At 40.4% G+C, this 12,876-nt stretch overlaps 1 protein-coding gene across 2 annotated transcripts in view; it reads left to right on the forward strand.

Moving 5' to 3' along the window:
• EPS15 (epidermal growth factor receptor pathway substrate 15) overlaps nt 1-12,876 on the forward strand; it is a 156,342-nt gene that overhangs the window by 127,559 nt on the left and 15,907 nt on the right. For both annotated transcript variants that reach the window (XM_056122411.1, XM_056122410.1), the window contains exon 21: nt 2,971-3,040. In XM_056122411.1, coding sequence (XP_055978386.1) covers nt 2,971-3,040 — 70 coding nt within the window. The remainder of the gene's footprint in view (nt 1-2,970; nt 3,041-12,876) is intronic.

The following is a 12,876-nucleotide window of genomic DNA, read 5'->3' on the forward strand; positions in this document are numbered from 1 at the left end:
CCCACCCAAGGGTGGAATCCCATGGATGTGTTTCTCCTCTCCTTGTCCAACAAACATATAAGCATTCATCATATTAATCATTTTGTATGGACACAGTAAGAGACGCATTAAGCTTATAGAATTGCTCTCCTAGGGTCATCCTGATCTCAGACTACAGTGCTCATGCCAGATTAGTCATTCCTATCCCTAGCAGGGTCCTAGTCTCGTCGTTACTTTTGGATCATGAAAGCATTTGTCATGATCAAGCTCTTAACTTATAGTTAAGAATTGTGGTGCTTTGGCCAGACCCATCTCCATGGCAGAGTAGCACATAGCTTACCGCTTGCCCTGGTTCCATCCAGGGGTCCTCGTCGGGACCCTGTTTTGGGGGGCACTAGGAAGTGAGGACAACTGAGGCTTAAGTTGAGAAAGCAGATGCCTGGGAATGAATAGTATTTGAAGCCATTTCAATCCCAAGTTACAAAAGCATAATATTAATTGTCTTATTGTGTCTATCGCTGGAGCGATAGCACAGCGGGTAGGGCGTTCGCCTTATAAGCGGCCAACATGGCCGACCCGAGTTCGATTCCTCTGCCCCTCTCGGAGAGCCTGGCAAGCTACCGAGAGTATTCGATATGCCAGACACAGTAACAACAAAGTCTCCAATGGAGACGTTACTGGGCCCGCTCGAGCAAATCGACGATCAACGGGAGGGCCTTTAACTTTACCTTTATTGTGTCTGTACAAAAGGACAATGCCTTAAAGTAAACTATTCAAAAGACATAAGAAGAGGAGAAAGGCAATATTAACTTACAATATAAGCTCAGTGCCCTAGAAAGATCTGACCTTACAAATTAACAGAATCTGACTAGGGGAATAAGCTGATTAACTGTTTGGGGAAGAGAGCATAGAGAAGTAGTTACAAATAAAAGAATGGGAGTGACTCAGGAGCACTGGGATGGGTGTGACCTGATAAACCTAAGCTACCTGAGGAAGGACAAAACAGTGTTATCCTACAGTAGAGCATAGGTAGAAATACATATATAAGAGCACAGATCTGTCATTGTATCACTCTGTTCACTACTGAGAGTATCCCGGCCTCATGGGCAGAGCCTGGCAAGCTCCCCGTGGCAATTCAATATGCAAAAAAAACAGTAACATAACAGGTCTCATTCCCCTGCCCTGACCCTGGAAGAGCCTCCAGTCGTTGGGAAAGACAAGTAAGGAAAGGCTGCTAAAATCTCAGGACTAGGAGGAATAGTGCCATTACTGGTGCCCGCTCGAGTAAATCAATGAATAATGGGATGACAGTGATACAGTGATGGTGCTGCCAGCAGGTCAACTTGTACCTGCGAGGCGAGTGCATCAGCAGTCTGATGGTGCCTTCAGGCTTCCTGATACCCCAAAATGGCTGCTGTGCCTTTTGCTGGACCCCAACAACTCGGGACCAAGTTTACCAAAAAATTAAGTGCCTAAAAGTTAGGTATGTGGCAGCCACGCCCACAAACCACCTCCAGCTCAGCTATACAAGCTCATTTATTGCTCTTACTTCAGAGACCCATAGATAAATCTCGAAAGAGATCAGAAGCCGCAGTTAATCTCAGACCCTCGCATGGCTGAACAGACCAGGGTAAATTGGAGTGGGGTGGGTTTGCCTGTACCCACCCAAGCAGAGCCCCCAGCAGCCACTCACTTCCACAATCTAAAATCGCCACCATACCCCAGTCCTGACTCCACCATCTTAGGACAGACCTCACTAAGATATAGTTTGCTGAAAATACGGGTTATGCAAGTTTTGTGACTGAAATATCTAAGCTTTCTCGGGGCCAGGATGGGCTACCTGCCCCCACCTCCTGTACTTCCAGAAGCCTCAGCAGTCACATCCATACCCCAAAACTGCCACCAATTGAAAAGCTACTCCAGCCTTACCGTCCCAATAAAAATACCAAATGCTCTGAACAAACACCATGACCTCTTAGCACCTGTATTGCAAACCATAATGCACAAAAGGAAAAGGAGAGAGGAAAAAGAGAGAGAGAACAAGAAGGAAAATGCCTCCCATAGAGGGAGGCTGGGAGTGGGGCAGTGGGGGATTGTGGTAGGGAAATGGTGGGCGTTTGTTGCATACCCTTGTGGAGGGGTGGGTACTGGATTATTGTACGACTGAAACCCAACTATGAACAGCTTTGGTCTATCTCGTGGATATCCAATTTAAAGAAATTTTAAAAAAAGCAATGTGGAGTTCATGCCCAATTCAGTCAGCTTAATCAGTGGCTGAATAAATAGCAGTACTCCTACATAAAAATTGAAAGAAAGAAAGAAAGAAAGAAAGAAAGAAAGAAAGAAAATCTCAAAGTGTAGCATTTTCTGATACTAAGTATCGCAGTCTTGCATATCCTAAGTGCAACATGATATTCTAGAAGTAGAATATTAGTGGAAAAATTGGTGATGTCCAAACAAAACCTGTAGTTTATAGCTTTATATAAAATGATTTATTATTTTAAAATACATACCATGATTTTTTGAGATACTAGCATAGAAGAAACTTAGCAAGGGATATATGGGAACTCTGTTGTTTCCATGCTCTTCTTTAGTCTTAAAGTTGTTTCAAAATAAAAAGTTAAAATAATGTACATCTACACAAGTTAAAATGACATGAATACTACCAAAGTCAAAATAATTACTTTGGAGGAGAAATAGTACGATTGAAGAAAGCACAAATATACTTGAGGTGTTGACAATTTGCTGGGAGGCAATTATTATTTACATTTGTTTAACCATATATATTTTAAGTGTCTCTGCAGAATAAAAGAAAGTTGGAAAATTATCTCATTTTGATTTATTACGATTGCATATCAGTAGGGGGAAATGTGTTCTCAATGCCTTCTAAGCCTTAATGTAGATTTTGTAAACAATATTTTCTTTGAAGTGGAAATAGGTCTTAGCTGTAAAATGTTGTGTCTCAGTTATGCTTTTTTGTAATTTTTTTAGGTAGAAACGTTGAAGTGCAATGATCCTTTTGCTCCTGGTGGAACAGTTGTTGTTGCTGCTAGAGATTCAGGTAAGGAAATAATGATCGGGTTTTGGTTTTTTTTTTTTGCATAGTAAACATTGCCCTTTTCTTCAAGCATATTTGCCCTACTTTGCTTATGTATGGCTTTAAAGTTAGTACATAATTATATCTAATTATAGTCTATTAAAAATATTTTTAAAGAGTTGAAAGTTTAACTCTTCACACCAGTTTATTATCGTTTATTGTTCATGTCAAAGATTTCACTGGAACATGTGCACTAGATAATGCGAATGAAACAGAAAATGTTTTATAAAGAACAGTGTTGCTTGGCAGCTTTGAAGTCAGCATTGACTCTTACAGAGTTTTTTCCCCTAAATTAAAAGATTAGTGGGTTGCAGTAGGCAGTGATAAGAACTTGACAAGTAGTGGGTAGGTTGTGATAATAATACTACGAAAAGCTAAATGTGATTCTAGCGTTCTGTCTTTACGGTATCAAATTTTATATTTGTCTTTATTAAAAGTTTTTCAGGTAATATTTTTATTTTAAAGATTAGGAAACTAGGGGGCTGGAGCAACAGCACAACAGGTAGGGCATTTGCCTTGCACATAGCCAACCCCCGTTCGATTCTCAGCATCCCATATGGTCCCCTGAGCACCACCAGGAATAATTCCTGAGTGCATGCGCCAGAAGTAACCCCTGTGCATCCCCAGGTGTGACCCCCAAAAAAGCAAAAAATAAAAAAAGTTTTTAAAAAAAGATTAGGAAACTAGTCTGGGGGTGTAGTACAGGGGTTAAGACTCATGTCTTGCAGCAGCTAACCCTGGTTCAGTCCTCAGCACCACAGTGTTCCCTGAACATCACTGACTGTAGCCCTGGCAACACCCTGCACACTCTATGTTGCCCTGGAATTCTTTGGTACCACTGTAGTGACCAGGGTAATCCTCATCCTTGCAGACCCCAAAACCATGGACCCATGCATTGAACCACTGACTGGGTTAGCCAAGAATCACTGGGAATCCCCTCCCTCATGCCTGGTCCCCCTCACCACTACTTGGAAGACCCTTCTCCCAAATAAATAAAAATAAACTTGGGACCAAAATATTCAGTAACTTAATTATTAACCAGTTTTCTGGATTTGAATCAAAGGAAATTGTGATTCAATCTAAATGCAGTCTAAAAGTTTTTCAACCAAGTCATCTTGGCTCCCTTCTCACTTCATTTAAAAACTAGACAGAGGCCAGAGTGATAGTGGGTACAGCGTTTGCCTTGCATGCAGCTGACCCAGGTTCAATCCTCAACTTCCCATATGGTCCCCAGAGCACCGCCAGGGACAATTTCTGATTGCAGAGCCAGAAGTAACACCCTTTAGCATTACCAGGTATGACACAAAAATAAGTAATAAAATTTTTAAAACACTTTTAAAATCATAAATAAAAATTATGATTTAGATTAGCAGAGTTAGAGGGAAGTGAATTCAAATATATTGAAAATACATAATAAACTGAAAATAGTGTAATTTTTCAAGATGGAAATAGGATAATTTAGTATGCAAATTGCTGATTTGACAGATTGAGAGTTATAATAAAGATTAGTAGACATGTTTTCACAGGTTGGATTTATTTTTATTTTTATTTTTTTGTTTCTGTTTTTTTTTTCTTATATTTATTTATTGAATACTGTCAAACACTGTCCTCCCGTTGTTCATCGATTTGCTCGAGCAGGCCCAGTAATGTCTTCATTGTGAGACTTCTTGTTACTGTGTTTGGCATATTGAATACTCTCAGTAGCTTGCCAGGCTCTCCAAGAGGGATGGAGGAATCAAACCCGGCTCGGCCGGGCTGGCTGCATGCAAAGCAAACGCCCTACCGCTGTGCTATCACTCCAGCTGTGGGAAAAGTTACTAAGCTTTCAGGTTTAAGTCTCGGTCATACAATGACCAAACACCTTTCCCTTCACCAGTACTCATTTTTCACCACCAAAAACCCCAATATACACCCCTCCCACCCTTCCCAATGCCTGTAAGGCAGATTATTTCTACTTAACTCTTCTCTTCATTGATTACATTCATTATTCCGACAAAAGATGCACCATTATTGTTCAGAATTCCCCCCCTCCAACAATCAGAATTGCTGAAAAGGCATTGTGAAATACTTTGTTTTCTATAGTTGGTTATGAGAATCATATAATGATTTTGGATTTCTGCAAAGAGCCAGATAATTACAAGATTGATTTCTGTGTGTCTGGTGTCTTGGCTGTGCCGGGAGCCACTCGTGGGGGGCAACTCATGACCTCGGTAGGGCGTGAAGGACGAGCTGGTACCACCCACTTTCCCATGAGACTGCAGTTGCCTCATCACCGCTGGCCATACCTGGCTTTCCAATAAGGTCTGAGGCGGCGGCCACCTTGTATGTGGTCCGGATGCATTTCTACCAAAAGCTGCTTGGTTTCGAGATTTATTTCTGAGTCTCTAGGATCATGGCCGATAATCAGCTTGATCAGGAGCCAGAGAGGCCGTTTGTAGGTGGCGACTCGGGGTCTAGTTGGGATGGGGAGAAAAGGGCTGGTTCCACCCCCATCTCATGAGACCCAGCGTGTCTCATCACTGCAGTCCCAAATCTGACTATCTAGTGGCCTCTGGAGGATGGTGGTTACTCGGCCTCCAGAGGGAACAGACCAAGGCACAAAACCTATTCCCACCTGGAGTGGCCCAGCGCCAGTAACCTACTGCAGGAATAGGACACATTTTTGCCAAAAGCCTTTGGGTTCTGAGGTTCCTTTCTGAGTCTCTGAGATCATGGACATTAAGCAGTTCAATCAGGAATCAGAGAGGCCATGCCTCCAATTATATAGCTGAGCCGGAGGTGGTTTGTGGGTGTGTCTCTTACATACATAACTTTTGGCCGTTTACTTTCTTGGTAAACTTTGCCCCAAGTTGTTGGGGTCTGGTCAAAGGAACAGCAGCAATTTTGTGGTATCTGAAAGTCTGACGGTGCCATTAGACTGCTGATGCACTCGCCTCACAGGTACAGATTGACCGGCTGGCGGCAGCATACCCCCAACAGTTTGGATTTCTTATATTCTACAGATTATAACAAGATGAAATTTAGGGCTGTGAAATTATTTGTTTTAGATTCCAACTTAAAGAAGGAAGAATGTGAGAAGCAGATATATAGGAAATAAGACTTAGTTTAGTTGTAAGTATTGATTCACACCAAAACTTAGAACATGATTTATAAAAAACTTGGTGTAACAGTGAGTAAATTGCATCTTTTAATGAAACATGCTTTTCTCAACTCAGTATTGAACTGTTAAATAAATTGCTAAACGTAATTTGTGACTAAAAAGGAAAGTCTCAGAATAAAATGAAAGGTTAACACATTTATAATTAATTTTGGGTTGCCAAATGTTAAGTTCCTACACAGCTCAATAAAAATGTAGAAATGGAAAGGGAGATTGCATATATTTAGGGTAAATAATGAGTGATTTCAGATCAGAAGGTGACTTTTATGGCATGTCTTAAAACAATGGGCCAGGCTTTTAATAAGTAATCAGTGTGGAAAGAAGGCATATGCCATGACCAGAGGAAAGGACAGCAGGGAGGCACTGGCCTTACAGCTCACCCTGGTTTGATCCTCGGCACCACCTGCAGTCCCCCAAATCCTGCCAGAAGTGATCCCTCAGTGAAGAGCCAGGAATAAGTCCTAAGCATAGCTGGATGTGGCACAAAATTTGGGGGGGGTGGGGGGAAGGAAAGTATGTGAGACAAAGAGTAATAAAGTAATAAGAGCAAGATTTGGAGGTAGGAAAGACAGGGTGTGTACATGGAAAAATGGACATTTTTATGAAACTTACTTCTAGATAAGAATAGTCAAGACTGAATTGTGGTGATTTGTGTTTGCACCCTAAAAGCCTTCTTCAGATGTTTCTGTAAAAATCCTTAGCTTTTAATTCCAGTTCCTAACTCACTTTCTATAAAGTGGTAGACTAAAGGACTATAATCACGTAGAAGGGAGCTATGATTTACTGTTAACTGTGATAAATAGATACCATTTATTAAATTTTGCATAGTTTGAGCACTCCATGTGCTAACCATTTCCCTATATTTGTTACCATTTAATTCTCACAATAACAGAAAATTGACATTTATTATACCGAAAGGAAAATCAGGACATACAACAATAATTTGTTATTTACAAGATAAAAAACAAAATAAGAGATAGACCCACATCCAGATGAGGTCTTCGGTTTCCACTGACTCTTTCAGTTGAAAGAGTCTTTGTTGATTTTTCTCAACTTTTGTGGTGTATTGTTCTAGTTCATATGCCTTTGTTATCTCTTTTCTTCTCTGACTGTATTCCTTGTGGATCTCATCTGGTTTCATGTCTTCACCAGTATGCTAATTTAGGTCTCTGGTAAAATCTTTCCCCTAAACTCATATTTATGTGCTCATATATCCAGCTATCTTTATACATCTCCACTTGAATATCTGATAGATAAAAATAATAGTATGTCTCACACCAGACACCTAATCTTTTCTCACAAACCTGCTTCTCTTTCACCTTTCCCTCATCTTAATAGTAATTTCATCTTTTAACAGTTAATAAATAAAACCTTAGAATTGTCTCTTTCTCTTATTTTTGACCTGTCATAATGATACTAGCTCTTCTTTCCAATTATATCCAGTGAATGCCTCACAGTACTTCCCAACATCATTGTCTCTTTAACTTGTTTTGCTTTGGCCACACTGACTTTCTTACTGTTGTTCAGATGTAATGTGGTATGCTTTGGGCCCTTGGCCCTTAGCTATTCTTATGCTTACATTGCTGTTTCTCCAGTCATCACAATGATCTCCTTTACCTCTATCAAATCTGTACCAAATTATCACCTATTCAGTAAGGTTTATTCCGACCACCCTATTTAATAATTCACAAAGCTACTGCCCAGCCCAGCACTCCTACCTTTCTAGTCTCTACTTTTCCAAAAATGGCCTCTTTTTTTGGTTTGGGGGATGGTGGGGGGAAGAGCATTTTGTCTTTTTATTTTGGACCACCCCTAGTGATGCTCAGGACTTACTCCTGGCTCTGTGCTCAGGAATCACTACTGGCAGGACTCAGGAGACCATAGGAGGTGCTGGGGATTGAACCTGGGCTGCCTATGTTCAAGGCAAATGCACTAGTCACTATCCTATTTACCCAGCCCCACTTCATAGTAACCAACCACTAGAAGTGATCTCGAGTGGGGATGTTGGAGAAAGAAAGAGAGGGGAAAAATAAAAACCTAGACCCACAAAGACCTGGCTGAAAGGGGGGATTTATTGGCTGAGTTAAGTTGGGAAGTAGTTTAACAGCACAATCCATAACCCAGCCTTCTGAAAGTGGAAGGAGGGATCTAGTTTTTTTTGCCTGATAGGGTATTGTACACATTTACTAGTTACTTAGGAAACTCAATTCATATTTCTGAGGGAGAATAAATATTGGCCATGTGAAATTAAGGAAATACAACAAATGTAAAAATACAACAAATACTGTCATATATAGAAAATCCACAGAAACATCAGGGTTGTATGTATAGTGGAGAGAAATTTAGTGCAGAGAAATTCAGGAGGGCCCACTGCTAATCTCCACTGATCAACATTCTCCAGCCAGGGATCTGGCAGGGTCTTATCAGTACAGAAGTATTCTTTATACATCAGTGCTGATTCTGCAGTTTGTGTTAAGCTCCATCCAAGTGTGAGCCACCAGTGCTGTGCCGGCTTTAACATGTGAAAGTTCTGTTACAGCCCAGTTAAAGCCAAGAATGTATCAAGAGCTACTTGCGAGGAGAGAGTGTCACAACTTGCCAACAACAGGTCTTGGTCCATTCTGTTTAGGCTTAAACTCAGACCGTGGGGAGAAAGGGAAAGGTTGCAGAGTTACAAATAGTTTTGACAGTTTGATTACAACTTCCCCCTTCCATTAGGATATAAGCTCCATAAGGAAGTGGGATTTTTGTAGTCTTGGATACCAAGAACCTTTACTGGTTTGTTGGGCACATAATATTACTGAATAAATGGATGAATCTCTTTTTCACCTTATAGAGCTTATAATAGGACTCCTGTGGGAGGAAGCATGTTGTTTATTTCATTCTTTTTTTTTAATTATAATAAAACTGTGATTTACCATGTTGTTCGTAATACAGTGGTTTCAGGCATTAAATGTTCCAACACCAAAATCACTACCAGTGTGACCTTCCCTCACCAGTGTTCCCAGTTTCCCACCCACCATTCATCATTAAATCAATAAAGGTCAATTTGTGATAATTTTTATATCTCACGTTCCAATTTTAGTATATGTGCTGCTGAAGCGAGCACACACGGCAGAGTCTGGCAAACTCCCCGTGGAGTACCCAATATGCCAAATACCAGTAACAATGATGGGTCTCATTCTCCTAAAGAGCCTTGAATATAATCTCAGGGCTGGGATGAAGGAGACATTACTGGGGCCTGCTCGAGGCAATCGACGAATAACAGGATGATTTGTGTTTTTGTGATTTTATATCTCACGGTGGTGCTGTAAAGTCATTGTTTGAGAGAGAAAAGGGGGGAGAGAGATAGACAGAGACAGAGAGAGAATGAGAGAGAGATGCCTGCCATAGAGACAGGCAGAGGGTAGAAGGGAAAATGAGAACATTGGTGGTAGGAAATGTACGCTGGTGAAGAGATACAGCTGTAAGACTGAAACCCAATCATGAACAACTTTGTAACTGTATTTCATTATGATTCAATAATTCTTTTTCTTGCTTTTTGGGTCACACCCGGTGATGCTCAGGGGTTACTCCTGGATCATGCACTTAGGAATTGCTCCTGGCGGTGCTCAGGGGACCATATGGGGTGCTGGGAATCGAACCTGTGTCGGCCATGTTGGTGCAAGGCAAACGCCCTACCCGCTGTGCTATCACTCCAGCCCCATCAATAATTGTTTTTTAATTCTAAAAATAAAGTCATTGAGGATTTGCTGGGCTGGTTGGTGCTAGTTGAGCCCTCTGTGTTATTGTTTAGGCTCATTGAGTTTGGTGGTCTTCTATGCAACTTTCCCATCTGATTTGCTGTGATCCTACTGGACTGACAGTACTAAATTTGGTGCTGTGTAGGCAGCCGCATGGTCCAGGAGCTGTGGAGCTGGAGCAATTCGTTGGCTTGTTTGATGAGGGTCAGTTGTAGAGCTAGGCCGTTTCTATGTTAGAGGGTGTTGGGTGTGACTGGGAGCTGCTGTGCCATCATCCATGAAAAGAAATCTGTCTGCCCCCATTCCAAGGAGGCCCCAAAGTTTTCAGTCCCGTTCAGTCTACCTGAGAAGATTTGGTAGCATTATTTTCTTTTCAAGATAAGTTGTGGAATCGGACCATTTCTCTGCCTGCAAGATCTGTTTATTTTATTCTGATTAATTTTTTAATATTTAGGCAAAATATATAGACTATAATTGGATCATTTGAACCATTGTGTGTTCTGTAACTATCACAACCATCCATCTCCAGAACTTTTTCATTTTGCAGAACCGAAACTCAGAATCCGTTAATCAGAAACTCCTCAGTAATACTTTTCTCCTCAGTTCCTGGAAACCATCATTTACTTTCTGCGTTTATGAACTTAACTACGCACAGTAGCCTATCTAAGTTTATAATATATATATACACACACACACACACACATATATATATATATATATATATATATATATATATATATGGGCTGGAGCAATAGCACAGTGGTAGGGCATTTGCCTTGCATGCAGCCAGCCCAGCCGAGCTGGGTTTGATTCCTCCGCCCCGCTCAGAGAGCCAGGCAAGCTACCGAGAGTATCTTGCCTGCATGGCAAAGCCTGGCAAGCTACCCGTGATGTATTCAATATGCCAAACACAGTAACAACAAGTCTCACGATGGAGACATTACTGGGCCCGCTGTAGCAAATCGATGAATAATGGGAGGACCGTGACCGTGACCGTGATATATATATTTTTTCTTTTCTTTTTTTTTTTTTGCTTTTCTGGGTCACACCCAGCAGTGTTCAGGAGTACTCCTGTGGGAGGAATTACTCCTGGCAGTGTTTGGGGGACCATATGCGATGCCGGGGATCAAACTTGTGTCGGCTGCGTGCAAGGCAAAAACACCTTACCTGCTGTGCTACTGCTCCAGCCCCAGTAATCATATTTTTTGTAATTGGCTTATTTCACTTGTGGTAATGTCCTTAAGATTTATCTTATGTTGTAGAACTAGAGAATATCATGCTGAGTGAACTCAGAAGGGATGGACGGATACAGATTGATCTCCTCATATGTGGAATTTAAAGATACACAGCAAGATAGTAAAAAAGGTCCAGAGGCATTTAGACCTATAATTATAACATAATGGGAAAACTGATCAACAGAATTGAGTTGGGGTGTTGGGTGAGAGGGAAGGGTGTTGGGGTTGTTGGGAGACAGAGGACTTAAAAATTTTTTTAAGATTCATCGATTTTGTATCTTGGATTGTAATCACCTTCCTTGTAAAGACTAATATTTTATTGTCTGTTTATGCCATATTTTGTTTATTCATTCTTTAATAGACATTGCTCCCACATTTTGAATATTGTGAGTAATCTTACTATGTAAATGAGTATAAAAATATCTGGTCAAATTCCTGATTTCAATTATTTTTGTGTTTCTGTTGAATGTTTATATATCTTCTTTGTTTATATATCTTCTTTGTCCATTATTTTAACTGGTTTTTAACTTTTTGTTGTTGTTGAATTATAGAAACTTTTTATATATACTCGGGTATTAAGAGTATATATTATATATGTATATATACTTATGAGACTTGTGATTTGCTTATATTTCTTTTATTCTATGAGTTGCACAAAACTTTTAATTTCAAGTTCTTTACTGTTGCCTGCTTTGGGTATTATACCCAAGGAAGTGCTACTAAACCTAACATCATAATGCTTTCCTCTGTCTTCTAAATGTTGTAGGTCTAATATTTGGGTCTTTGATCCATTTGGGGTTAATTTTATATCTCAAGTAAGTTACTCATGACACTTGTTTCCTTCAGTCCTCTATATCCCTGTTAGTCAACTTTGAGCCTGTTGGTTTCTTTGTCAGTGGGAGTAGATGAGAAGATTAGTGAATAAGTGAGTAAATTGGAGACCAGTTTTGTAAAGTGACCTATTTAATAAGACTAACATTTATGCCCCAGATTACATATGAATATCTCTTGTATATTTTCTCTGATCTTGAACTTCACTGTCTTATTGGTTGTGACTTAGCTGTTTCTTCCTCATCTCAATATTGTCTGGTAAGAGCCTTATAACTAGTTTTTCTTTTTTCTTTTTCTTTTCTTTTTTGCATTTTAAGTCACATCCAGCAATGCTCAGGGGTTACACCTGGCTTTGCATTCAGAAATTACTCCAGGCGGTGCTTGGGGGGACCATGTGGGATGCCGGGGATTGAACCCAGGTTGGCCCTTCCCGCTGGATTATCACTCTGGCCCCAGTAGCTAGTTTGTCTTATTCCATATTGATAGACTGTTTATCTCAGAAAGATTATCTGTTTGGTGGACCTTCATAAATAGCTGGTTTCAGTTCCCATTTTATTTCACTATTTTCAGCAAACTTGAGTTTCTCCTGTTTGCCAGATCTTGTTCCAGGCCTCAAGACTACAGTGAACCAGATAAAGTTCCTTTCTGTATAAGAACTAGTACAGGGGAAATAGACAATAAACAGATGTATAATATGTCAAGCACTAATGAATGCTGGCAATTAAATCAGGATGTAAGGATTAAAAAGTGAATTGCTTGTCCTTTTTGTTTGGACACAAGAAGACATGCTGTTGTAATATGACTCTCAGTGATATTTCCCTCCTGGGCATCTGT

Source organism: Sorex fumeus, unplaced genomic scaffold (assembly GCF_029834395.1).
Source record: "Sorex fumeus unplaced genomic scaffold, SorFum_2.1 ptg000045l, whole genome shotgun sequence".
Taxonomy (NCBI): domain Eukaryota; kingdom Metazoa; phylum Chordata; class Mammalia; order Eulipotyphla; family Soricidae; genus Sorex; species Sorex fumeus.